Source organism: Carassius auratus, chromosome 42 (assembly GCF_003368295.1).
Source record: "Carassius auratus strain Wakin chromosome 42, ASM336829v1, whole genome shotgun sequence".
Classification (NCBI taxonomy): Eukaryota; Metazoa; Chordata; class Actinopteri; order Cypriniformes; family Cyprinidae; genus Carassius; species Carassius auratus.
In genome coordinates this window covers 13,772,355-13,800,134 of record NC_039284.1, presented here as the reverse complement: position 1 = coordinate 13,800,134, position 27,780 = coordinate 13,772,355, and the positions used below count along the sequence as shown (strand labels likewise).

Sequence of the window (27,780 nt, the reverse complement as noted above, 5' to 3'; positions counted from 1 at the left end):
CTTACCAATTTGACAAGACAATCTTCAGAATAAAGAAAATGGCACACAAGGCTCAAAATGTAACATTTTAGCTTTTATTATGATTATTTGTTTTACATACAGTACAAAACATCACAAAAACAAATCCAAAGCATTCAGGATTTCACTAGATTTGATTAAGAGAGCTAGTTATTAATCTTGCAATTTTTTTTAAAGAGACTTTGCTTCATTTCAAATACAAATGAAGAGACGCACAGTGCTTTCAAAAGAGCTCAAACTTGAGAACAAATGGATCACAAATGAGCAGGCAGTCTATATGACAGAATAAGAGGTCAGCGAATTACAGTAAACAAAACAAAAAACTTTAGGTTTTCCCCAAAATCAATATTAAAATAAAATATAAAAATACATGAGCATTAAACAAATTCATGTTAAGTGCTATTCGTTGTAAAATGCAAACGCAGAGAGTTTAGCAGAAGTATCCAGTGGCTTTTTCTTTTTGGTGCTACCCTCATCCGACTCCATTTGTTCATCTGCTTGTCCTTCTTCATCTTCACGCTTTCGTTTCTTGGGGTCAGCGTCGCCCTTTGCTCTCTCCCTCCAGTTCTGAATCAAAAGATAAAATGGAATTATGTTCATTCATGTACATGCTTGCAAAAATCAAAAAAGCGATAAACAGTATCATTCAAATAAGCCTGTTATTGTAATTAAAATTGTTTGTGTAAACAAAAGCAGCAAACATTTACCGACGACCATGATGAGTCACCAGACCCATTTCACATATGAGCCCCGGGGCCCTTTTTGCACGCCGACCCCCCCCCCCCCCCACGCTGCACGCCATTCTTCATTGTAACGCACTCTTTCAGCGGCTGATGCCACCCCCAAGTCATTAACATAAGATCAATGAGTGCAGCATACACCCCCAGCCAGGGTTTCCAGAGCAACAGGCGTCCTAACCATTTCCCATCCATGCTGGAGTGTGTGAAGAGTCATTCTGCCCTGCACTGAGTGGCCCTGTGGGTGCAGGCTCACGGACAGATTGTTCATACAGCAGAGAATGAGTGTTTGGAAAGCACCCACACATAGACAGGTAAGTGGAGATCAGAAAAATCGGAAGATACTTGCTAATAAACAGTGTTGTCATGGATAAACTGGCTTAGAGCTTTAGGATCAAATTACAAAATAGAGGAAACTGAACTAGAGAAAAAAAAGAAAGTACATGAATGAAATCTGTTACACAACCAATGCACGTGCAAAAAAAAAAAAAAAAAAAACTGAAACAGGGAAATTCCTAGGTAACCTTCCTGAATATAATAATAGACTGAATAATAACTAAACAGTTTAAGATAAATGTGCATGTGTCACAATAGTGCAGAAACGCCCCATGCCTTCCTTGAGAACATCCATTTCCTCAAAGTCAGGATTGTCTGTTAGAATGCTCTTCCTATTCTCCTCAAGCCACAGCTGAAAGCCAGTTTTCGGCCTAAAGGAAGTAAATTGTAGTTACAGACATAACAGCAAACAAAACATTAAAAACAATGACAGCTTATAGGAGATCATACTGGTGTCAGCCAGCACAAATCATGAACAGCTGATTAATGTTAATATTCTACTTTGAGATTATTTACATCAGGTAAAAAAAACATTTGGATTGATTTGTTAATCTAACATCAATAAATAAATATGGATTAAAAATAATAATGACTGACTATAATTCATTTTAGAATGGAGTTATATTGTCAAAAATGATCTGATTCATTTTGGAACAACAATTTCATTGCAGAGTTTTTCATTCAAATACTCATTATCTATGCCAATTTGTAAACGTTATTATATTTCATAGTATACCTGATTTCACTTAGACACACTACCAAGAGGTTAAGGCCTTTGTCTTAAAAAAAATAAAATTACAGATTTACTCTACTGTTCTCATTTATTAATATATAAAGTTATTAACAAAAGTAATCATTAAATTTTTATGGTACATCCCTAAATTTGATACAATTAGTATGATGACTGCTGAAATGAAATACTTTCGAGTTGAAAGTAAAATAATTTAATGTTCTTACATAATTAAAATAAAAGTAGCAAGAAAAATCTCTCTTTTACTTTCGGTTTTCAATATTTTCCACTGACGCTGGAGGCGTAGCTGCAGGAGCCGGTTTGACTTTCTTTGATTCTGACTGGCTGTCCTCCGGTTTCTTACGGTTTCCTTTAGAGGCACTCATCTGGAGCAGAGTGGCCTGGGTCTGAAAAACGGGGCCTTGCAAATTAACACGGACTCAAAACATGTAATTGTCTGTTACATATAAAACATGGAATTTTGGGTGTAGCACACTGGCTAAAGAACATAATGTTGTTTATACTCCAATAGAAAGACCTGACATTTCACCTGAACAAATGTTCTGCCATCAGAACTAAACATTTTGGAGGAAAGGATACTAGATAACCAGGTCGTCCCAGGCAGACCGAGCGGAGAGTGAGTTTTATGGGGTGAGACAGAGTGTGTGACCCTGCAGAGCTGGAGAACATTTGTATTTGAGCAACACACTGTACCTTGGACTTGGGTTTGGGTGCCAGGGGCTTCAGGACTGGGGCTTTGTCTCATGCACTCCAAAACATTAGTTGTTCTGGGCTGACCAGCTGGTGAACTTGATGACTTTCCTGCTCCAGACATCTGCAATTTAAACATATTAACCAAGTATTCTTGAAACACAAGATTTAAAAGGAGCTTTATTTCTTTAAGATTTGTGCAATTCTAACTTTAAAAGGGTTCACACGTCCTTCTCTGCTCACTGTGACACACAAGCATTTTCACTGTCAGCAGACACTCATATATAATTGTGGCCCATCTGTGCCACTCAAAAACTCATTTGAAAAAATGCAGTCAATTTAAAAGAAAAGTTAAAGAAATCAAAAATTGCAAACTGCAAAATTCCTGTTTTTAACCTTTTCATATTCGATTTACTGAAATCTTTATATTATATTTTTATATTCTACTCATTTGGTTTGGCAGACAGCCTCTCGGGTGATTTCCCTCCTTTTTTGAAGGGATTCAAACCTGGAAAGTTACATTTTGTACATATCCAAATATGAATAAAAAAATCAAATTCAATAATAATAATAAAAAAAAATAGTAGAATTTTTGAGACTAATGCCCAAAAACAAGTACCGTAATGTGCTCAGATAAGAGTGTCAATAAAGAATGCTTTCATTTTAAAGATCAAGAAATATATAACTAATATGCAAAGAGCTTTTGCTTTGATATACTTTAATACACTGTACTTTTTAGATCCGAGTATGGAGGAAAAACAAGTATTTAAAACATAATTTCAAGAGTTTTTCTAGGCCTGAAGATGATAGATAGCTAGATATTCATTTAATTCTAATTCATTATGCTAACCTCTGATAGGCGGACTCTTTTTCTTCGTGCTCCTCCTCCTGAATCTGACTGGCTTTTTCCAGGGCGAGTTCACTGTAGCCCCTTTCACACTGCACGTCGGACCCGCAATATTCCCGTAACATTGCCTGGTCGCCTTCTGTGTGAAAGCAACCACGTCCCGGAATTGATTACCGAATCAAACCCGGGTCGGGGACATAGTAACATTGCGGTAATCGATCCGGAACGAGCGCTGTGTGAACAAAAGCCAGATCTAATTCCGTATCGAAGTGATGATGCGCGTTATCGCGCGACTCTTTTAACATTCGCGACGAAAACATATGTGCAAACTGTAATGAAGCAGAGATCAGTTAGGCAGGTGACACACTGGCTGCGTGGCGTGAGCGCCGCGTGTCTGAAGCGTCCCAGAAGCGTCCCAGAAGCGTGGAGGATTCTGTGACGTGTCGAGGTAAAAATAGGCGTCGGTTCTATTTCTAGCAAGCAAGCGTTTGCCGCGCGGCTCGAGCCGCGCCTGAGAAGCACCTTGTTTAAACATGCCCTCATGTCTACGTCACTGTGTGGGAAGATTTGCATAGCACTGCCCAAATGTAAAAGGACAGTATAAGTCATTATAATCAGTAATTATGTCCCAACTGGATGTCAAAAATATCTCGTTTGTAATGGATTTTATGGGTTTCGCCTTATTGCACCAGGACACGGCATCAGAGTATGTCAAGAAGGCATAACATTTCCATCATGCACTTGAGCTATTCAGCCAATCACAAAGCACTTGGTGGCTGGCCAATCAGAGCACACCTTGCTTTTCAGAATGATGAGCTTTGTAGAAACAGACAAAGGAGAAACAAAAATGTACAGTATGTGGAAAATAATGTGTTTTTAACCTTAAACCGCACAAACACATTTCATTTCACCAAATACACAAAATAATGTTCTTTCTTAGCAACATCATATAACCCCTTTAACTATCAAAGGAATACAGTAAAGGTGACTCACCCTCCGCAGTGAAGCCCATCCATGCCAGGAAGGACTTCAGTGTGAGAGGCAATGGTTCTCCGTCTATGACCTAACGTCTCTGTATGCCAAGCCCCTGATCTCCATCAAACCCGGTACCTGATGACATACATGACAATCAAGCTCAACCAATTTACAGACACAAACTCCAAGTGTTGGGAATAAACTTTTGATTCAGTTTATCTGGATTGCTCATTTAGTTGAATAAAAATAAATAAAAAATCCATCAGTCATTGCTCAAAAGTGCTTCCAGATGTGCCATTTTTATTGTTTTTTAATAAGTTAAATTGTGATCAGTTTTCTCCTTTTACGGCTACTTTGCAAGTCGACCTTAATTATTAAAAGAAACAAGGATATAAACTATAAATTTATTCATGATGGAGTTGAAAACCAATGATTAGAAACTAGTATGTAACAGACTACATACACAAAAATAAATAAATAAATAAAGCATACACATTTATGAATATGATTTAGGGCTTGTGGTTGTTCAAAACAAGGGGATGCTGCCATGAAACCAGTGCTTGTACCGAAAGTAGATTGGCACGCATTAGTACCTCTGTGATACACTACAAGAAGCTCAGTTTTCCATATACTTTCTACATGTACATCTTTTTCTGTCATTATGTTTAAGGAATTGACTTACTGAAAAATGAAATGTGTCTAAATCAACAAGTGTCAGAGTATGATTATGTAACAACCCTGGTATCGTTTTTACATTTCCACAGAAAAGAAGTTCCCAGTAACAAAAAAAGTACCATAGTTTCTTAATATTCAAATTTACCACGAATGCTCATTATCTGAAATACAACTTCTATGACACCTTTTGTAATTTATTCACTTAAAGCAAAGAATTCACTACCGGATTTCTACTGGATTAGTAGTTATCCAGATAAAAATGGAGGCAAAGTGTACATTTGCTTTGTAAACAAAAGCTAGCAGTTGAGGACAAAGGGGAATCTACAGATCAAGGTTCACATCAGCTTCTGCTGACCGTAATCTGATTAACATGAAACCAGCCCAACTGAATACAAATGAACTTCATTAATGCATCCAAACTAAAGAAATGAAAGAAACTAAGTCAATAATTACAACTAAGCTCTTCAGTTCCCTCACAGGCCAGCAGCACGGCATCCTGGGATAGATCGGCCATGGTGTGGCCCAGGGTGTTTGTGATAACATGTTCTCATTCTGTTTACCCCAAATTCTGACTCTACAATCTGAATGTCTCAACAGAAATCGAGACTCCTCAGACCAGGCAACATTTTTCCAGTCTTTAACTGTCCAATTTTGGTGAGCTTGTGCAAATTGTAGCTTCTTTTTCATATTTGTAGTAGAGATGAGTGGTACCCGGTGGGGCCTTCTGCTGTTGTAGCCCATCTGCCTCAAGGTTGTGTGTGTTGTAGCTTCACAAATGCTTTGCTGAAAACCTCGGTTGTAACGAGTGGTTATTTCAGTCAAAGTTGCTCCTCTATCAGCTTGAATCAGTCGGCCCATTCTCCTCTTAACTCTAGCATCAACACGCCATTTTCGCCCACAGGACTGCCGCATACTGGATGTTTTTCTCTTTTCACACCATTCTTTGTAAACCCTAGAAATGGTTGTGCGTGAAAATCCCAGTAACTGAGCAGATTGTGAAATACTCAGACCGGCCCGTCTGGAACCAACAACCATGCCACGCTCAAAACTGCACAAATCACCTTTCTTTCCCATTCTGACATTCAGTTTGGAGTTCAGGAGATTGTTTTGACCAGGACCACACCCCTAAATGCATTGAAACAACTGCAATGTGATTGGTTGATTAGATAATTGCAATTGCATTAATGAGAAATTGAACAGGTGTTCCTGATAATCCTTTAGGTGAGTATATATATATATATATATATATATATATATATATATATATATATATATATATATATATATATATATATATTTTTTTTTTTTTTTTTCTTTTTTTTTTTAACATATTAATATTAACAAATATACAGACAAAGAATGATTTTATTTGGGTTTTTTTTTTTTATAATCAAGCAGCAAATATAGGCACATAAAGGTCCATATACATCATGACTTGAAAATGGCGAGACCCTGAAGGTACGACTGACCTTGGTACTCTGAACAATGGAGGAGGAGGACAGTACGCCTTCCAGGAGCCCGAGGCAGCCCTCGGTGTCAGTGTAAGCGATCCGGCCCCCTGAGGGATGCCACTCCATCCCACACACAGTGAACCCTTTCTCGTGTTTCTGTCTGTAATAGTACAAAATCAACAACATCATCACTGCACAGACTACACTGTCTGAAATGAAAGATACCATCTTCCTAGAAACATTGTTAAACTCAATACACAGTTTGACCAACAGGTTTCCGCCAACTGTTCCTCCAGCCAGAAACTTCCCACACGGTGACCAGACCACGACATTAACAACCCGAGAAGAGAAAGAGTCTGAAAGATTTGCTCATTTCATTATGCACTGCAATATAACGCAACTTTTACCACACAACTTTTACCACACAATACATTTGATACAGTAGGCAAAAGCTTAATACACAATTGTAACGCTAATAAAGGTTTCCACAATCTATAAATTACCTATTTCTAATTTTATTTCTTTTAACTGTTCCTCTGAAAATCACTGAGTTGCTTTCTACTGACTGTGAGATGAGGTCATCGGAGAACGTGCTGACATGTGTCAATGTGTTTCTGTCATACAGCTGAATGGTCAAGTCCACCGGCACGGCAAGCAGCTACAAGTGTGTATATACAACAAATGAACAGCTAAATCTTAAATATCACGACTGTTGTATATGGCTGAGAGAGTGATTGATGTGCTCATAAAGCAGTCATATAGGAAACAACCGAAGAGAAAACTTGAAAATGTAAATTGAATTTTGGAGAGGCCTTATGTGTGTGTGTGTGTGTGTTAATGTCCATACCTTTCCTGAACGAGGCTGCCATGTAAGCCTACAGAGAGCCTTGGCATTGCTCACATCACTAGAGTTCTGGAGAATTTTCCATTGAGCTTCTTGAGTCAACACACACACAACAGAGTTCACCAGCTTTACATCAGATCTAAAAAAAATGGTTTAAATGTATTTTATTTTAAATGTTAGATTTTTTTTTTTTTAAATGCAGTGTTCTTTGAGTTTTTTTTTTTATAATTTTGAAATAAAATTATTTTTTGAAAGGTTATAACTTATAACCAAAAAATACACATAATAAAAAGCTCTCTATTACTTGAAGTTGTACGTTTTCCAATGTGAGGCCTCATACCTGTGACTCAATAGACCACACAGTAACTGATCCATCACAGCTGGAGGAAGCCTGTCAGGAAGTGACATGAGCACACGAAAATGAATAATTATGACCCAACGCTTCAAATTTAATAGATAAATACTCATCACAACACGTTAAACATCAACAAACAACACATATCCACTACTGTTCTAAATATATTCTCTTATGCTCACCAAGGCTGCACTTATTGGATCAAACATACAGTAAAAACAGTATTTTTACAACAGTTTTATATTTGAATGTATTTTAAAATGTAATTTTTTTCCTATGAAGCAAAGCTGAATTTTCAAGCAGCCATTACTCCAGTCTTCAGTGTCACATGCTCCTTCAGAAAACATTCTGATATACTGATTTGCTTTGCAAGAAACATGTTTTTGAACGGTTTTGCCATTTAATATTTTTTGTGTAAACCACAATTTTTTTTTCTGAAGAATATTAAGTAAAAAAAAACAGCATTCATTTTAAATAAAAATAATTTGTAACTTTACAAATGTGTTTGTTGTCACTTTTTAACAAATGAATGCATCCTTATATATATATATATATATATATATATATATATATATATATATATATATATATATATATATATGAAAACATTGTACAGACCCCAAATGATAATGTATGCAATAAATGTTACAAGAAATAAATATGACACTGAACTTATTCATGAGCAATTCTTAATTTGGCCACATTCACAAATAAGAGCGGACCATTAAAAGGCACCATGACACTCACAAGGAACGCATCAGAAGGGTCAAGAGCCACACTGAGGACAGGAGCATCATTTCCACCAAAGGTCTTCGGCTGACTGCTGTCCACCCACATCCACTATCTTCACAATAAAGTCACTGAAAAACAGAATGCCAAAATTAGCGCCTTCATTCTCCACCATCTTCAGCCCAGCAGAGACTCATATTGGCACTGCAGATCTTTACGATCTGAAGTGGGGAAATAAATGAAAACTCATTTCCGACCTCTACAGGAAGAGAACAAAAAAATCAAATAACCTGTTGGGAGCTCAGCTGCATCAATATTCAAGCATCGGCAGCAGGATAAAACTGCTTGATCAATGCTGTGTCATGCTCGCTGCCTTCAGCCGTGACGCATCAGCCTAAAACAATCCATATATCCAGAAAACTGCCATTTACCCAAACACAACTAATCATAAAACAATCAAAGTGATTTCAACTGTGCATTGATGTCGGACGAAAGCACAGCGATGGGAGTATTAAACAATACATTTAAACAATAATATATTATACAAAAAATAAATATGTTTTTTTTTTACACCAATTTGACTAATCAACTACTACTAAAAATAAGTTATATCAACTGACGTTTTAGGCAATTTAGAAATTCCCGCTAGGATAATTGTGGGAAAGAGAGGATGTGTGATCACCCTGAGACCTAAATATCCTTTATAATACAAATGTAGCAGGATGAGGACTGAAAGTAAGTCGCACCTGGATCCTGTAGCCACTCTTGACCCGCTGCTGCTGAAGGTGACGTGGTTTGCGTTGGTGGTGAATCCAGTGACAATGCCATCTGGATCTCCCTCTGGGAAAGTGTCAATCTGAACTGTGTTGTTGGAAACTGCTGTAACTAACTTTCCATTCTGCAGGGGAAAATAAACACTGACATTTAAATAAAAACTCACTATAGAGTTATTCATGTAATTATACTACTATATACCGTATTTTTCGGACTATAAGTCGCACCAGAGTATAAGTCGCATCAGTCCAAAAATACGTCATGATGAGGAAAAAAACATAAGTTGCACTGGAGTATAAGTTGCATTTATTTAGACCCAAGAACCAAGAGAAAGCATTACCGTCTACAGCCGCCAGAGGGCGCTCTATGATTTCAGTGTAGACTACAGGAGCAATGAGCAGCATAGAGCGCCCTCTCGCGGCTGGAGAAGGTAATGTTTTCTATTGGTTAATTTCTCTTGGTTCATGTCAAATTAATTTTGATAAATAAGTCACATATGACTATAAGTTGCAGGACCAGCCAAACTATGAAAAAAAGTGCGACTTATAGTCCGGAAAATACGGTAATTGACTGGATAAATAGAAAGCAAAAAAATGTTAACTTACCTTCAAGGCTACAGAATACACCTTCTCCCCAACATTTATGGCTTTGGAATCGTCGTCATCTAGACTTTTCCAAATGCGAACATCACCGTTGCTCCCTCAGGTGACAATACACCTAGGAAACATAATTAGGTGTTTGAAACAATACACATCAAAACAGGCATCTTAGAATTTCTAATTCCTTACGACTGAAATCAAAGCGTGTTAAAAACACAGTTAAAATGCTCAGTTACAGTATATTATAAACTGTAGTAATATACAATATGGATAAATGCATCTTAATTCACTTGTATAATCCTTTTCCATCTTCGAGGCTAAATTGCCAATATTAAAAAGAAAACGCAAATATAGTTTTTACAAAGCTTTTTATTAAAGCAATTTGTTAAAGCAATTCAGTTTTATTTACATTTTCGTTTTATTGTCTCCTTTATTTCACAGACTTCATTTTTCATTTTTGTTTTAATTTTCAAAGTAAACCTGCATGGATATTATGTTAACCAGTGGGCAGGGTTTATTGATTAAATGATGAAGAGTGCGTACAGTTTTCTATATTTTAATTGTCAATCTGGTTTTCATTTTTACAATTGAAATGATTTATTTAAAACCTTTCATATATCAGTCCTTAAGAAGACTTAAAAAAACATATAAATTACCAAAATAATCTATAAAGAAAAATAACGTACATGGGCAGGTGTAAAAATACTGTTAAACAGAATTTTCATTATGTGAGATATTTATTATGTGCATAGACAACCTGGCTTTCATCTCCAGTTTAGACAAATCACATGATGTTTTAAAGGGTTAGTTCAGCCAAATATTAAAATTATGTCATTAATAACTTACCCTCATGTCGTTCCAAACCCGTAAGACCTCCGTTTATCTTTGTAACACAGTTTAAGATATATGTTCGAAGTGCATGTAAAAAAATTATGTTATTGTTATTAACAAATAAACAGCAGTTGGAACTGCCTGCAGCAAAACTGATATGAGACATAAGCATCAATAATTTAATACAGCCTGGAGTTGTACATTTAGTCCTCTACATGAGAATAAATAAAATATCCTCATTGTCTGTTTGCTGAATAATTTGATATGCAGTTCAGGAAGCAGCTCCAGTATATGCTTGTAGACTGAAATATAATACCAAATATAATAAGATTAATAGCCAGAATGGGACATGTCATCACTGCATCATTTAGTTTAGATTTTTTTTTTTTTTTTTTGCATGTGTTTCCAGATTTGACTACATTGTTGAGAACAATTGTCCCCAAAAGAAAAGTAAAACATGAAACTAATCAATAAATTATGCTTTAATAAAAACTAATAAACAAATGTGTGTGTGTGTGTGGGTGGGGGGGATAAAACAACAACAGCAGAAATCAATAGTATTAAAGATGATTTTAACAGTTGATGTTTTGTCTATTGAAATTCTTTCAAAAAATCTCAGAAACATTAATATTTAACAACAGTGGGTTTGGAAGATCAGTATGGTTCCTGTCTCAGTCAATTGAGAATCAGTTTTCCAGAGTGAAATCATAATAACATCTTTAACTAAACCAAAGTTGTAAGAAAGAATCATTCCACATTTAGTTAAAAGTGAAAAAATGTATGTTTTCAATATATGGCATTCAGTGTATTGTTTTCCCATTTTATACAGTGGTGGATGAGGAGATGTAAAGCGTTTTGGGTGCCTATAGAAAAGCACTAATGTAAGGAATTATTATTATTATTATTATTATTATACCATATGTACACAGATTCCCTTTAAACCATGCAGAACATAATAATTCAAAATATTCATAAATAGCAGCACATATTTTCACCTATTAGAATAGAAACTTATTATAAAACATAATGAAACAAATCAGCCTCGATTAACTTGTTGGTTCTATTGCTTGTTTTTATTGAAAATGTATAGCTACAATATGTGGTTGAATTGCTTCAATACTGGACGGGTCTATCAAACAATAATATACTGACAAGGTTTGGCAACTCAAACAGAAATGGTTTAGGCACTTTGTTTAGCTCTAAAATATATGTCAGATAGAGAATCTAGTGGTTAATGTCAAGTTAGTATTACAAGTCTGCCATCTAGTGGAATCTGGTAAGTATTACAATAAAACTGTCACTAGAAGAAACAACACAAACCACTTTTTAACAGACTTTGATGATGATGTGTTTGCACAGATTTTAACATCACAAATCTAATAGTAGTTTTTCATATTTTCATTAAAATAGTCACATTTATTATGCTATGCGTTGTGTTATAGCCTATTCACTTGGCATTAAGTAACAAAAAACGAAGACTGCAGTGAGGGTGTTCAAATGGAGGAGAGGGTGCAGACAAATCTGACATCATTCTCGCTTCTGGCTGCATTTCTCAATATGCATTCTTAAACGATCTTGTCTTTTGTCGTTTCTTAAGTTTAACCGACTATGACGGCTTTCGCTTCTGAGAACACCGGAAATGTGAAAAGGGTCCATTAAATTTTCTGTTTCATCATGAACATCTAGGGCACAGAACTTTATATTGCATACAGACGTAAATAAAGTGTATTAACAGATGAGAAATACAAAACAAGAAAAAAGACTAATCAAATTCATATAGAGAACTTGCAAAAGAACACTTAATAGTATAGGAATGTGAAGCAATTTCCTGCGTATCTTTGGTTTTCACAAGATTATGTTAGAAACATAATCTGTTTTTGTGCTGTATGATAACAAAGTCCACCATGTTGTGTGGAATACATTTGTTGTGCCTTTCAATCTGTAGCAACGTGTAGTTTTGTCTCATTTCTGTTTTTAAACAGCACAAGCTCCATTGCATCTATAGTGGTATTGCCTAAGGAATAGTCTCAAACTGTAGGGTAAAGGCAAGGTGTCAATGCCTTGATATGTTGTACAGCTACAGATGACCGCTCTGCACATGTGCTGCAGAGAGAAAGGAAAGTTCCTAGATAGTGGGCGAGAGAGAAGAGGCTCAAAAAACAAGCATGTGGCCGGGTCACTGTAGTGCCTCAACAGGCCCGTGACACTGGGATCTCTGTACATACAAGGGTCACGGCCATCAAAGCTAAAGCGCTTCCCGTTTTGCTCTATTCGAGCATGGAGGGAGCGGCTATAGCGTCGGAAGCTAACCGAGAAGAGGTATTCATCCTGGGCAGAGTCTCGGAGCAGAAAGGTCCCCTCTGGTTGCCCTTCCAATAGTTGCTCAGCTTCGAAACGATCCAGGACACCCCAATAACAAGGGCTGTTGTTGATCTGAAGCAGATCAGGAACCAGGATGTAGTCAGTGTGGGCGCAGCACTGGGCGTCTCCATGTGCAAAAGATGGATCCCAGTCATCCAGACTAGAAGCCCCACTAGAGCTGATCTCCTCCCATGAAATGAGCGTTGGAGGAGAGGAGGATAACAAGGGACATTTAGGTTCGGTTTCGATGCTTAAAGAAGGTTTGGTATGAGTGCCATGTTTCTTGATCAGATGCCAACACTGAGCCAGTTCAGATTTCGGAGAGAAAGGACACTTGTCCTCCATGAGCTCAGACACATGAATCTTCCGTTTGGACCAAAGAAGGACGGAGAATGGACGTGAGGAACCTGACTGGTGGTGATGGTGGTGGTGATTGCGAAGAGGGAGACACTGGCCGACGGCGTCCTGAAACTTCTGCCTCAGAGACCGGCGGGACAGGGCTTTCCTGCAAGGAGAATCCAAATCTGGTTCTCCAGGGACTGTGCAGCTGCACTTTCGCTCTCGACGTCTCCGAGGACTAGAAGCAGAGCGTACAGTCTGGTCATCAATTCCTTCCCCCTCTTCCCCTCTGGGCGCTGTCTCATGGCGTGACCCATGGGAGCGTTTTTTAATACTGCGGATGTAACTATCAGCGCTCCAGCTCCGCAGATTCTTGGGACGTGTGTCTGAGTTTTTGGGCTTCCTCTCTGACATTGCTTCAGGCCCTTTTTGGAAAAGTGCTGCACAGAATTTAAAAATAAATTAAGATCGGCAAAGGAAAATATGAAGAATACTAATAGTATTAATGCTACTACAAGGCATACAATATTACAAAATGAATGAATGCAGCACATATTTATGCACAGACTATACATAACTGACAATACCAAATATAATTTTTTATGGTGATTTTTCAGGAAATAAACAGGATTCTATTAATATGTTTTATTTGAAAGGAACACATTATTTTGTATGATAATTCAAATAAATAGTTACCTAACTAGTTATAATATAGACAATGTATTCAGCAACTTGAATTTTTTCATTAACACATTAATTAACAAAACATGATATACATTATGAAATTACTTTTATCTGTATAATGCATATACTGTGTGTGTGTGTGCAGCATATATGTATATGCAATTTATATTTTTAATAAATTAAATAATTAACAAATGTAATTAAAGATTATTTTACATTAAGTAATTTAAACTGTATTTAATGTTATACATTATATATGAATCTGTAAGGATACTTTGCATATAACAGCAACTGTATATAAAAGTAACAGACAAAAAACTTTAACCTTTTAAGTATCTTTTATATGAAAGAAACCCAAATGTATCCTACCTTCAGAATGAAATGCTGTAGGAAAAGCTGATGTCCTCACAGAGGAGTAATTAATTTTTCCATGCGTGAAGTTCGTGCAGTGAGAGCTCGGCATGAACTGATGGGAGGAAGTGCATCCCTCCTATTTAAAACCTCTCAAGTATCAATTCCTCAGAGGAATACTTGCCCTTCACTGGACGGAAGGGGTACTTTTGTCAATGGACAGTTAACATATCATATGCAACGATGAATATGCTGTGCTGAAGAAATGACATTGAGAATCTTAAATGACTATAGGATGTATACTCAATGTCAGTATTAGTATCTTATCTACTGTAGCTGTTATATTATTATAGGCTGTTTTACCATCAAAAAAATAAAAAAAAGTGCAAAAATAAGCCACAAGCCCACAACATTAACATCTTTTAAAATGTATTATCTCTTACTGTGACCTTTGACTGAACATCAGTGAATCAATGAGCTAAATGAAATTAGTCAATAATAACGAACATCTATTTACAAGGACAACTTTGTTAGGAAGGAAATAGGAAATCTCCGAACAGACACTGAGAGCTTTACTTCATTGATTTATTGATTGATATGTGCCCTGCTTAATTTGGGAACATCCGGCAAACATTTGCAAGCACAAAGGCAATTTTTGACACCCATTTCAGACGGTGGTCAGGGGTCCACTCCTATCAAATATCAAGAGTAATATCACAGGGATGCAGTTCCGGCCTGCTAAATGGATTACAAAATAAATTCAATAACTCTTTATGGCTGTGAAGTCATTAGGTGATGTCATTCTAAAATGTTACAATATTTTACTCTCATTTATTTAATATCACAGGCACACTACTGTATAGTTATAAATTATTCAGCAGGACACTGTGCATCTTATTTTTTTTACATTTTCATTGTAATCAGTTTCTCTCTTTTATGTGTGTGACTCGAGGCCAGCAGGATGGCATCCAAGGAACTGAGTGATGAATTCTCTTGTGATCTGTTAAAAGTGGTTGATCAGATCAATGTGCAGAGGCACAAATGATTCAGTTGTTCCACTCAACCCCCTCTCATGTCTTACAGATGTAAGAACATCGAAGAAATGTTATGTATTTCATTCTTTTCTCTTATAATATGCTAAACAGACCTTAAAAAATATATAGCCTATTATAAGTTACAAAACCTGACTACAAAATAATATATTACCAGTGACACCAATGTAAATTAACTGCCAAACTGTCAAACAATACAACCATGGTTATTTATGCTCCAGTCCATGATGGGAAGGGGTAAACAGGACTAAAAAATCACACACAAAATTCCAGGAATTAACAAAAAGCTACAATAAATAACTGACATTTTTTAAGCATCATTACTTTTATTCATCATTTCAAAGTGTATTGTTGCAGAGAATTTTATCTCTTGGCAGACAGCATCATTTATAACCTTCCTGCCCCATGAATTACCAGAATTTTACTGCTTCTATCAAATACTTGGACTAAATTTGGAGTCCCACAAGACCACACAGAGCAGAAACGAAGCATGTTTAGCGGGAGGAAGTAACAGGATCAGACAACTGGGAGAAGAATCTCCTGTATCACATATGTGATATGTGCACAAATCTGTAGGCTACTGTATATCTGTATAGAGAGAAATCATCTTCAAGCAGAAAGAGGACAGTAACTCAGTCTGCCCATTAACATGGCACAGTTTATCAAAAATAGGGAACCTTGCCAAGCAAGTCTCAGATATGCCAGCTATTACTGTGCTATCGATCTGATGCACAGCAGAGCAACCATGAACATCATGAATTTTTCATTTGATTGTGTTGTCAAACTGTAAGACTAAGACCATACAAGCCTCACCCTCTTTTTAAGAGCACTTTTTTTCAGTGTACATTCGCAACACCTCCCTAAAGACTTGTTTATGGTAATACAGAAGTATAAGGCTCTCTGTAAAAGACTCCTGCAGCTATAATGATTCTATTGTCTGCACCGGTTTGCAGCGTGTCTGGCTGATAATATCGCATGACCATCATTCATGTGTAGATGTACTGATGTTGCTTCAGAACGGTGGCTCTTTGAGTGATGGAAAGTCTGTAATTAAATCAGCAGGAAGTCTCTGGCTCCATGGCTCTTGTGTTCATGTTCTCTCCATTGATCTGTGTCAGTATCTGGACAGCTTCTGTAACAGCTGTTGCCGCTTAGGTGCTCTGGGTAGTGTTAGTCCGTGTTATGGTGCTTTGAGAGAAATTAAATTGCCTTGGTTTGCTAAAAGTAGTTTTAAAGTCAAAAGTGTGTCAGTTTTTGAATGTTAAAATACATTTAAATATGCATTCAAGTAAGTAAAGCATTTACAGACTGATTTGTCTCTATGGTACTATACATCACTCTATTTGTTTAAGCAGCTCAGCTGAACTTAGTGACACTGGCTCAACCAATGGCGTGAGTTTGGAGGCTGACCATTGGTGGACGCGGAAGTGTTCTGGAAACCTGTTTGAAGTCAAACAACATTGGAACTTGAATATCATAGAGATGTTGCACTTTTGACTTTAGCTTGTATGCAACCACCCTGAACACCCCAAAACCCAGTCAAAACAAAACTAGGTTATTTTTATGCATTTGTTTACTTATTTGCAATAATTTATTGTAAATCTATGAAATATGAAATTACTGCATTAGTTTGAGGTACTTAATTAGTTTTAATTTAATTAATTTAAAATATACAGTGTATTAATTTATAATATACATTATTTCCTCTTTAGCTTGCCTCCTAATTGAGTTTTCCATAAACCCGGCATTGTATATTATGAATATTTTTGGTTCTTTGAAGAATTGTTTCTAGTTTCACTAACCGTTATTTTCCTTAAACATTTAACTTCATGTAACATAAAATTCTCATAATGACTATAGAAATTACAAATACAGCATCATATTAATTATTTTATGGACACACATTAAATTGGGCAAGAATCTGTTTGAATAAACCTGATCTTATATATTAATATATATATGATAAGGCCAAAATTTGCAGTCTCATTTCCTGTATGAGCAGGGGCTCGTAACACCATGTACAGTCATTAAAGACAAACGGACTGTATTTCCATGATTTGTATCTTCCACTCAATGTAATGATCCATGGTTTAGTCATGTGAACTAGTATATCAGCTTTCTGCAGGCATTTATTGTGTTCTCGGCCTCACTATTTCCCGCAAGCTTCATTCAATACCTGCTGTCTCTCTGCTCCCCTTTACATGCAAGTTATTGAGCTTATTAAGGATGCCTGCAGCATTTTTAAACAGTAATAGGAGATGCATTATGGACTTACTGTTGTCACAAGAGCTTTGTCTACACCATCATTATTTCATCAAATGTGTGCACCATATTGACAAGCCACACCATTAAGCATTATTTGCTAATTTTTTTGGAAATTAATTTTTTAAAGGTTGGGGATCGGGTATTCTTTAAATAGAGAAATTAACTATAAAAATAACAATAATAATTAAAATCTTAATTTCTCTGTCTTTCTTTGCTGTGGTCTGTTTTGATATTATAATATTTGATATTCTAATGCTTACAGTGTAGGTACCTCGATGACATTTGGGATCAGTGGAAGGTGTTTCTTAATCAACTTATTTTTTGTTAGTCCTCTCTGCACATTCACATCTGGCAGAAATCTATTGAAAGTTACATAAAAACATTTGAAACAATGATTAAGTTTTTGTTTAGACACTTGAGAAAATCAATACAAGAAGGAAGAGATATGAATTCCAGTAAATGCTGCGGAGTATGTCTGAGCATGCATTTTGTACAGCCTGTCCTTAGAAAAGGTCAAGACAAGAAACTAAGGGTCAAGGTCTAGGTCAAGGTTGTTCTGGATGACATGACTTAGTTAACCCCTGCTCTGACAGGTTACTAGAAAGCAGTCATTTAAAACTACTAGATAGTAACTAGTAGTCATAATGTTCCTGTGGTAACAATAGCTGTAGTAACTTTGGTATTTTGCAAGTAATTATTTACCATAGTTACATTAATTGTAAAGGTTTCAACACGTAGGTAGTACAGTATCAGACACCTTTTCAGTTCTTGACAATCCTGTCGAACCTGACGGTGTCAGGTTTTCATATTCAACACTTCTAACATCACAGAACCAGTTTGTAAACTTTATATTTATTCTGTTAAACGGCTTTTCCTATATGCAAATAAACGTCCACGCCCTCGTTAAACTCCGCGCCACGTCATATTCCACGCACGCAGACAGAGAGAGGAGGGAGCAATACCCGTATTCTGACAAGCCCCGCCCTTTATCTGATCAGTATTTGTGAAGATTGGTCAGAGGCACTTCAAACTAGTCTCTGATTGGACAACTGAGAAGTCATTCATTAACTGTACGAACAACAGCAAATAGTGATTGGGTGGAGGGTAGAACGTAACGTGGTGGGGGTAATAACGCAGGCGGAAGTGTGTATGTCATGCTGGAACATTGAGGATCTCTGTAACTGGATTGGAGTTACTGGATTCATTCAAAGATTTTATAAAACGAAAGCGGTCAATATCCATATGTCTCCGTAAGTAAATTACAGATCGATTTAGATAGGCTGCGCGAATCTACAACAGTTGATCTCGAGCTCTGTTGACATTTGACTGAACATACGGATGTTTTTGGGGGAATTACAGATTGAGAATGTAGGTAGATTTTGGATGTTGGAAATGAATCTAAATAATACAGGGACCTAATAATGTAAACTTTCTACACTGAATTGTGACCTTTGCCTTCATTAGTTGGGGTTGCCATAAACTGCTTTGAGATATAATATTTTGAGAATATAATATTTTCTTGATTTTCTTGGTAACTTTGACTAATGAATGTTGAATGTTGTACTGTCATTCTTTGGAGTTTTGGTTTGTAATAATGACACACCTCGAAAAGAAATATCTTTACAAGGTGTGTCTGGTGTTATTTTAGTATCATTGAGATACTTTTAAAGTTCTTATTAAAAATTATACATTTTTTTAGTTTTTTAATTGTCAGTTTAATGTTTATATAGTTAAAATATTTTTTTTATGTCAGTGTTATTTTAATGTAAATATTTAAATTTAACTTTATCATTTTAATGAAGTTACACTAAATGAAAATGAGAAATGTTTCCTTAGCATGAATTAAAAATTAAAAATATTTTTTTAATATTTATTTTATTACTGTCAATGTTTATTTCAAGTAACAAATATTTTTTTTGTATGGTTTAAGTTTTATTCAACAATAATAGCAGAAGTTTGAATTTGATTTGTGTGTAAATGATCAAAGTCCGAATAAATTGTTGCCAGTATGCATTTATTGCCAGGGATTCCTGATCCATGATAAATTCATATAAAACTTTATTTGATTATAGGGCCTCTGGAATGTTGCTGGACGAGACTCCTCTGTTTGATCCTTCTCTGCTTCATGAGCTGGACTGGAGCAGCAACACTGTCTCCTTCTCTCCTGCCATTTCTCCCTCTCAGCCTGGAGAAGGTCTGGTCCTCCGTCCTCTCTGTACTGCTGACCTAGACAGAGGTACTGATTCCCATTCAACAATCTGCCCACTCATGTTCAGTACTTCCAACAACCAGGATAAACATGTTTGTCTTTATTGATTTTTTTAGGCTTCTATAAGGTCTTATCGCAGCTGACAGTGGCTGGGGATGTCACAGAAGAACAGTTCAAAGGTACTGCATGTTCCTAATGCAAAACATCTTGCATTTCTTCATCCATATATATATATATAAATTAATTTTTTTGGTACTTTTTTTTTTTGTTAGCAAATTTTGAACATATGAAGAAATCTGGAGACTATTTTGTCATAGTGGTGGAAGACACAAATCTTGGACAGATTGTTGCCACAGCAACACTCATCATAGAGCACAAATTTATCCATGCTTGTGCAAAGGTACTTAACATTTTCAATATATTTGACTTAATATTTAATTATAACTTTAAATATGTATTTTGCAATTAAGCTTATTTTTTTTCATGTTCATATGTATATATATATATATATATATATATATATATATATATATATATATATATATATATATATATATATATATATATATATATATATATAAATGTTTGTCTCTGAAGAGGGGGCGTGTGGAAGAAGTGGTTGTGAGTGATGTATGCAGAGGAAAACAGCTTGGAAAACTGTGAGTTTGTTTTTTGAGACACTTTTACATTAGTTTTACTTTCAAAACAAGTTATTTTGAACATAATACTTTTGCTTTTAGGTTGGTATCAACATTGACTCTCCTCAGCAAAAAATTGCAGTGCTACAAAATAACGCTGGAGTGTGCCCCGAAAAATGTGGAGTTTTATAAGAAGTTTGGCTACTCTGCTTCAGATGAGACTTACATGCAGCGCCGGTTCTTTGACTAAATCCAAAAGAATCTTGAACATCATAGAATGTTTGCTTTAGAACTCTTAATCTGTTCTATTTTCTGAGATTAGACTACCTCGAACTTGCACCTTTTTAGCTAGCAAAAAAAAGAAAAACTTGGTAAATTGGTGACAAGTTTTGTCACAGTATCAAAATATTCTGAAATAATGCGTTTTGAATTCACTACAACACAGAACAATGCGCATATTCAAGAACGTCTCTAAATGTATGCAGCCAACATCAAGCACTTGCTTTGAAAGTTATTCAGTTGTCTGTTTAAAATGTGTTTTCACTTCACATAACTTGCTTTAGAAACAGAAATCATGTCTGATCACATATAGAATGTAGTTTACATCGTCATTCACGATAAGTAACACTGTGGCCTGTCTAAGAGAAAAGCAAAACATTTTGTTTTATAGAAGGGCTTACATACTTGAATGTTTTCTAATGTAAAGATTTATATATAAGTAAATTTTTTTGAAGAGGGAAAACCGTTTCGAACCCATTTAGTTTCCAAATATTCTTTTTAAAAAACAAGTGTGAGGCACATTTCCCTCTTTTTCTTAAAATGTTAATGCTGTGTTTTGTGCTTTATTCTCTTTAAAATACCAAAACTCAAATCAAATTTTTCATTCTACAAGTGAGTACTATGAAAGCCGTATTGAAACGGTAATAGAAAAAAAGGTTTACATTTATTGTGCTTAATGTGTATTTTGTCAATTCTGGCTTTAGTCTTAGCCACTGGTGATAATCATTAGTCATGTGTAAAACCTAGATGAAGGAAAATAAATTATTTTGAATAATGAATGATGCAAGAATGAAAGCATATCTTTGTATGCTAAATGTCTTTATTTTTGTATTTTTCACTGATAGCCGACAAATTAGGGGCATTCAAATACTTTGTCTCATCTGTCAATCAACAGCCAAACATGTGGCAGTGATGGTATTTGTGCTTTTATAGCTGTTATATTTGATGCATCACCAATGGGTGAATGGATGAAATGTTTAATTAAAAATCAATTATAAATCTCAAGTTTATAGTGTATTTCAATTAAATGCAGTCATCATTCTGAATCCATCTACACCCAACGGTCTCATCATAGACAGTCATATCTTTGCACCAGGGATTGATAACATTAAAAACACAAGAGTAAGTAGCCATCTTTTATTGAGCAGTAGGATGTTAATTCTATGGCAAACGCATCTTTCCTTATCTCAGTCTAAATTCATTCCCCCACATAAAGACTGATTTATTCTACCATTTCTATGGCAGTAACAGTCCCATTCTTTAATCCCATCCCCACCCAACCCAAATCCATCCAACAAAATAACAGTAATTCAAGTATCAAAAGTGCATTATTGCAATACTGTCCCGCTGCAAATGCAAAATGCTTTAAATACTATAAAACTGCAAAACATTTCAGTGCATTCAGCTCAAAAAAGAAAAAGAAAAGCTTCCCCAGCTCCAAGGGTCACGAGGAGCAGTCTCTCCCTCCCAGCCCCTGTACAAATATTTACATTTTTAATCCCAATAAAAATGTAAAAAGAAAAGTCCACTGTGGTTAAGCACTTCTTTTTAGTAAAGCCTATCCATTTTGTGCTGCTGTAACTTGCATACTCCCGAAATCTTCATCCTCTTCTAGTGTTCGCTTTAGACTTCCTGTAAGGAAAGAAAGATGATATTAAGAATGGCCATAGTATGTATAATGACCTTGTTTCAAACATTACTAATGTACAAATTACAGAGCTCATTTCTATAGTACAATCAACCCAGTAATTTATCATTGATTTAGAAGATGCTTTTATCCAAAGGGACTAAAAAATGAGTTACTAACATAACCATTAATCAAACGGAGCCAAGAACAAAATCAGATTCACAACGCAAATAAAGAGTACAAGCCAGAAGAGAGATTAAGATAAATAAATAAAAGACACCACTAAAACAGTTGTTGTAAATGCTACAAGAGAATTCAGGCATCACAACACTATAACGTGCAGTATGAATAATTGAAAATTGCTAAATATTTTAAGCATTATTAAAGGAGTATTTTTTAAATATAAATTGAGTGTTCAATGTTTTTCGAAATCTAAATAAGCATATTCACTTACATATTGGCAATGAAAAAAATTATAATATATATATATCAGCTAATGTAGTACCAATATACTATGCATTACTATTAGAAATGATTGAACTATTTACAAAATTAACCATTTGGCCATAAAAGAATGTTCTCTTACCTGGCATCCCAGCTTGGATGGAGAAAGACCTGCCCAACTGAATGGGTGACATCATCTTGATGGTAAGCTTTGCAAGATATATTGCTTCATATTCCTTCATGAAAGCAGAGAGAGCATCCATTTATTATGTACACATTTATATAAAACAGGTATTGCACTTAATTCTGAATGAATTATTAATGCTGAGATTTTTTTTTTATCATACCTGTAGCTGATGAACAAAGCCTACATTGGGATTAATGCAAAATCGTCTCTCTTGTACATGACTAAAGGCATCCCTGCAAATAAATAAAATGACAGGATCTGCAAACTTCAAGACAAACCATATTATTCTGTATTAACATTTTTGGACATGCATGAACTGTTTCTCCACTAATAATTGTACCTGTATTTCACACCAAATGTCTCCATAAGGTAGGCAATAACTAAGGCAGCACTGGAAAATATAGGAGATTTTATTAAATCAAATCAAGACATTTGAAAATATTTTACTAATGATTTGAAGTTAAAAAACATTTGATTATGATTTTGGTTTTGTCATACCTTCTTGATATCCCTGCATTTCCATGAACAAGTACCTTTCCTGCAACACAAAAATGGGCAAGACATTGAAATTATAATAAAATAAATGTTGTCGACACTGCAAACCTATTTTCTTTACAAGAAACTGAACCCAAGATTAAAACAAGGAAAAATCTAAATTTAATATTAAAAGTATAGATCAATGAATATGGAGAAACTTTCATTACCCCCTGTCTCTAAACATCCATCAATAAATTCTTTAGTCTATAAAGAGAAAAATAGATTATCATAATTAGACAAAACATTCACACTACAAATAAAAATGGATTAATAATTGGAGTTCATTGATTAATAATAGGAATTCATAAAATAAAGGACAGCTTACCATTGGGAAATACCTAATAATATTTTCCACAGGGTTATCTGCTATATCTAAAACAAGGTACCTATAAACAAATAAAAAACGTAAATTAGCTATTAGAAATAGCGGAGCTTTATACTCAAGTACCACACAGAAGAAAGCATATACAGAAATCAAAATACCTAAATTTATGAGGAAAGTTTGGCTTTATAAAGTTGGCCTCAATGTCTTGTCTGACACACACAATGTGAGTTATCCCCTGCTTCTCCAGCATTGAGAGCTGAAAGAGAGGATTAATTAATACAGGAAAACCATGGCACAGATCATTTTCATCATGACACATGAGAACAGTTTCTCTCTACAGTACCTTACTCTTCATAGCAGCTGAATAGGGGCCAAGAAACAGTCCTGGGAGGATTTCCTAAATCATGACACCAGACAGTTTTGGTAAAAGTCAACATTTGATGACAACGAGGTATGAAATGTGCCTAATAACGTAATAAGTTGACTCAACAAATAAAAAAGTTTATATTGAAGGTGGTAGCAAAAAATTGAAAAACAATCTTCTGAAAGTATGTACAAACACAAATAATGTACTGTACCGCAAGTGCTATATCTGAACAATAGCCATAACAACATTAAAACATCATTTGCAAAGTTTGTTCATCATTACTCACCTGCATCTCTCTTCTCATTGGATATGCCCAGTCCTGCAGAAATGAGATTATAAAATTTGATTATTAGCTTTTAAAGGCATTCTTACAGTTATAATATTACTTAACCACTATAATCATAAACTGCAGCCACACAGGTGATCCATATGATCCAAACAGATTATTTTTTTAAATAATCAGTTCTGTAATATTAGTGTTCAATTAGTCCAAAACAAAGCATGAAAGTAATGCACTTTATAGACTGGAGTCATATGATCACTTGTGGATCATTGTGATGTTTTTATCAGCTGTTTGGACTCTCATTCGGACGGCACCCATTCACTGCAGAGGATCCATTGGTGAACAAGTGATGTGATGCTAAATTACTTCGAATCACTTCTGATTAAGAAAGAAACTCATCCTAGATGGTGAACTACTCCATTAAGTGAAAAGTCTTTTGGGTAAAGATATATTATCAATTAATCGGATACAATTTTTTTTTGGTTGACTATATTCAATATTAGTATCGTACAGAAGGTTAGAGATGAATGACTTGTTTGTTAATAAATCGAAATCTTACATTAAAGCAACTAAAGGTGGTTATTAATAGAAATTATCATATTATTAACATATTATTCCCACTATCATAATAAATACTACCCATACTACTTTTCCTGACTGTGATTGTTGTCCTTTGTAATGAGAACTGAATTGTTGTTATTCTAGTACACAGGCATCGGATGCACATGATAAATGCTCATAGAAACGAGTTAGTTAAGAGCCTTATTATATATTGAATATATCAGCACAGACCGCTGAATTTATTCATGCGTTTACACACAGTAGTCAATCATGTAGTGTTTTGTAACAGACAGATTAAAGAGCGACTGTTGTTAGCACTGCGCTAATAGAACATACCAGCTGCTCTTCTTTGGAGGCGGGCAGGGACGGGAACTGGAGTTTATTCCCTTCGTCCATTGTGCGAGCGGTATTCCAGCTTTCAATAAATTCACGTCCCCTTTGATGGATTGAATATAAAAGACGAACTAAGTACAAATAAAGTAGAGTTTATGGAGAAGCTCCGCGCTCAAGCACGCCATGCTGCTTCCACCCGGAGCCGTCACGTGACACGAGAGCGCCATACGTCGGGAAGGGGCGGGGTTATGGGATGTCAGTCAACAAACATGATTCAATGTTTTTTTTAATTTTTTTTATTGTGAATGCAAACAATACAAAGATGACATCAATTATATACAACTTTGTGTAGAGTACACAATATGTATCAACAATATGTCATCTGAATATACAAAACAAACATACAATTTAACAATTGCTAACATGAAAAATAAAAAAAAGAACATGAGGGTAAGATATTGATTTATATTTCAAGTAGAGTATACAAATTAAAGTCATTACAAATTGAAGTTGTTTTTCTAGCTTTCTTATTTACAGAGGATGAAATAGTATTAAGATACATTTTAAATTCTTTCCGAAAAACAAGAAAAATTGGTTTGTTGTTGGTGAATTTACATTTATGGATATAGAATTTGCCAAGAAAATAAATTAAATTTATAACAAAACAAGATTTGTTGTTATTTGAATCAGAATCAAAGTGTCCAAAAATAATATCTTTAAAAGTAACAGATATGTCTTTTTGGATATTATTTTTAATAAATGTTTCCACATCTTTCCATAGACGTTCAGCATAGGAACATGTCCAAAATAAGTGATGATTCAATGTTTAGGTGTATAAATGCTAATCTGTTGACATCATAAAAAAACAACAAAAAAAACAAACACCTATATTTAGTGTTAAACTACTGTGCCCGTAAGGTGACTTGTTCGGTTTACTTATAGTTGTCGTGGCCACGAAACGCGAGATCATTTTGTCGAGGTAACGACAATCCTTATGTAGTGGCCTCGAGATGCTATGTTGAGGGCACAATATGACATTAAATTAAATTAAATGTATGCATTTAGTAGACGCTTTTATCCAAAGCGATTTACAGTTCATTCAGGCTATCAATTTTAACCTATGACATAAAGTGCTTAATAAAAACTTTTTTTATCCATCCTACAGTCTTGTAAGTTTAACTGATAGTATTTCCAAATATGAGTACATTATTATTATTATTAGCCTATTATTATTGGACATATATTTTTTATTTCGTTTATATTCATTTTTTTGCTTCAATTTCGATCTCTTTACTTTACATTCTTAATATTTTTGTAAATAATAGCATAAATGCTCGACATTAACATAAAATGTCATAATGTAAATACATTAATTTTATTTTTAATTTAATTTTATATGTATAAATAATATAATAATTTCTTAATAAAAAAATATATATTAATGATTCCATTTTCTGATAATCTGATAATTTACCATTAAACTCGTGGCCACGAGAAATGGATGTTGTTCCCTCAACAAAAACTAACTCAAACTGTAATGTGTGTTTGGCAAAACTAACTAAAATAAAATAAAATTATAGACTAAATGTCCTTAGTTTTCTTATTTGTCAATTTGTCAACACATCACTTACACATTTTGCACTTACTGTTTACATATTTGTGCCCATATGTACATTTTATGTGCTGGTTTTATTTTTGAATTAATATTTTCTAAAATTGTATGATGTTTTGTTGAGTTATTATTACACAATACTTTTTCTGACCTTTTTTAATCTTGCCCCTGACAAATAACCCCAACTATGTAAAAAGCCTAAAACTAACACTAAAACTATAAAACTAAACTAAAACTAAGCTGTGAAAATTTATTAAAATTTAAATAAACTAGCAAACCCACTTTAAAAACAAATTAAAACTAAACTGAATTGGGGAAAAAAACTATCATCTCTTCCTCTGTTTTAGCACAAAATAAACACGAATGAACATCATAGGGTATTTTGTTTTAACAGCTGAAAAACAGTCCACCTATGTTTGTTTGTTTCTTTTCACGGACAAAATGTTGGATTCAGCGTTATGATTGGTCAGATCGCCTGCCAATCAAAAGAAGTGTCCTTTTGTTATACTATGAAAAGTATATTCATTCATTCATTCATTCATTCATTCATTCATTCAGCTAGTTGCAAAAAATGCTAAGTGTTGATACTTCTATCAGAAAATGCAAATTTATTTGTTCTATATATTGTTGATACCATTTTATTAATCATTCAACGATACATTAACATCTTGACCCTGTACTGATATGGCTTAAAACTTCATGGTTGGTGTACGA

General features: G+C 34.9%; 2 protein-coding genes and 2 pseudogenes across 3 annotated transcripts; 1 reads left to right on the top strand and 3 right to left on the bottom strand.

The window, feature by feature from the left end:
• Window positions 1-375: 375 nt before the first annotated feature.
• Window positions 376-12,143, bottom strand: LOC113060306 (WD repeat and HMG-box DNA-binding protein 1-like; annotated as a pseudogene).
• Window positions 12,144-12,586: 443 nt separating this feature from the next.
• Window positions 12,587-14,481, bottom strand: LOC113060756 (suppressor of cytokine signaling 4-like; annotated as a pseudogene).
• A 4,289-nt stretch (window positions 14,482-18,770) lies between these two features.
• On the top strand, window positions 18,771-21,795 carry LOC113060764 (glucosamine 6-phosphate N-acetyltransferase-like). Of its 2 annotated transcripts, none has more exons than XM_026229932.1 (6): window positions 18,771-18,914; window positions 19,737-19,900; window positions 19,990-20,052; window positions 20,146-20,273; window positions 20,471-20,532; window positions 20,614-21,795. In XM_026229932.1, exons 1-6 carry the CDS (start codon window positions 18,814-18,816, stop codon window positions 20,759-20,761), a joined length of 666 nt encoding a protein of 221 aa, XP_026085717.1. In that variant the 5' UTR covers window positions 18,771-18,813; the 3' UTR covers window positions 20,762-21,795. The 2 variants fall into 2 exon arrangements, with proteins under 2 accessions (XP_026085717.1, XP_026085718.1); XM_026229933.1 differs by lacking the exon at window positions 18,771-18,914 and adding an exon at window positions 18,936-19,032.
• Window positions 21,796-21,913: 118 nt separating this feature from the next.
• LOC113060763 (serine/threonine/tyrosine-interacting protein A-like) lies at window positions 21,914-25,663 on the bottom strand. The gene is made up of 11 exons (XM_026229930.1): window positions 25,458-25,663; window positions 24,564-24,596; window positions 24,254-24,307; window positions 24,069-24,166; window positions 23,911-23,971; window positions 23,753-23,789; window positions 23,547-23,586; window positions 23,389-23,439; window positions 23,209-23,281; window positions 23,004-23,097; window positions 21,914-22,422 (listed from the first exon to the last, which is right to left on the bottom strand). The coding sequence occupies exons 1-11, from the start codon at window positions 25,515-25,517 to the stop codon at window positions 22,349-22,351; spliced, it is 675 nt and encodes a 224-aa protein (XP_026085715.1). The 5' UTR covers window positions 25,518-25,663; the 3' UTR covers window positions 21,914-22,348.
• Window positions 25,664-27,780: the final 2,117 nt, after the last annotated feature.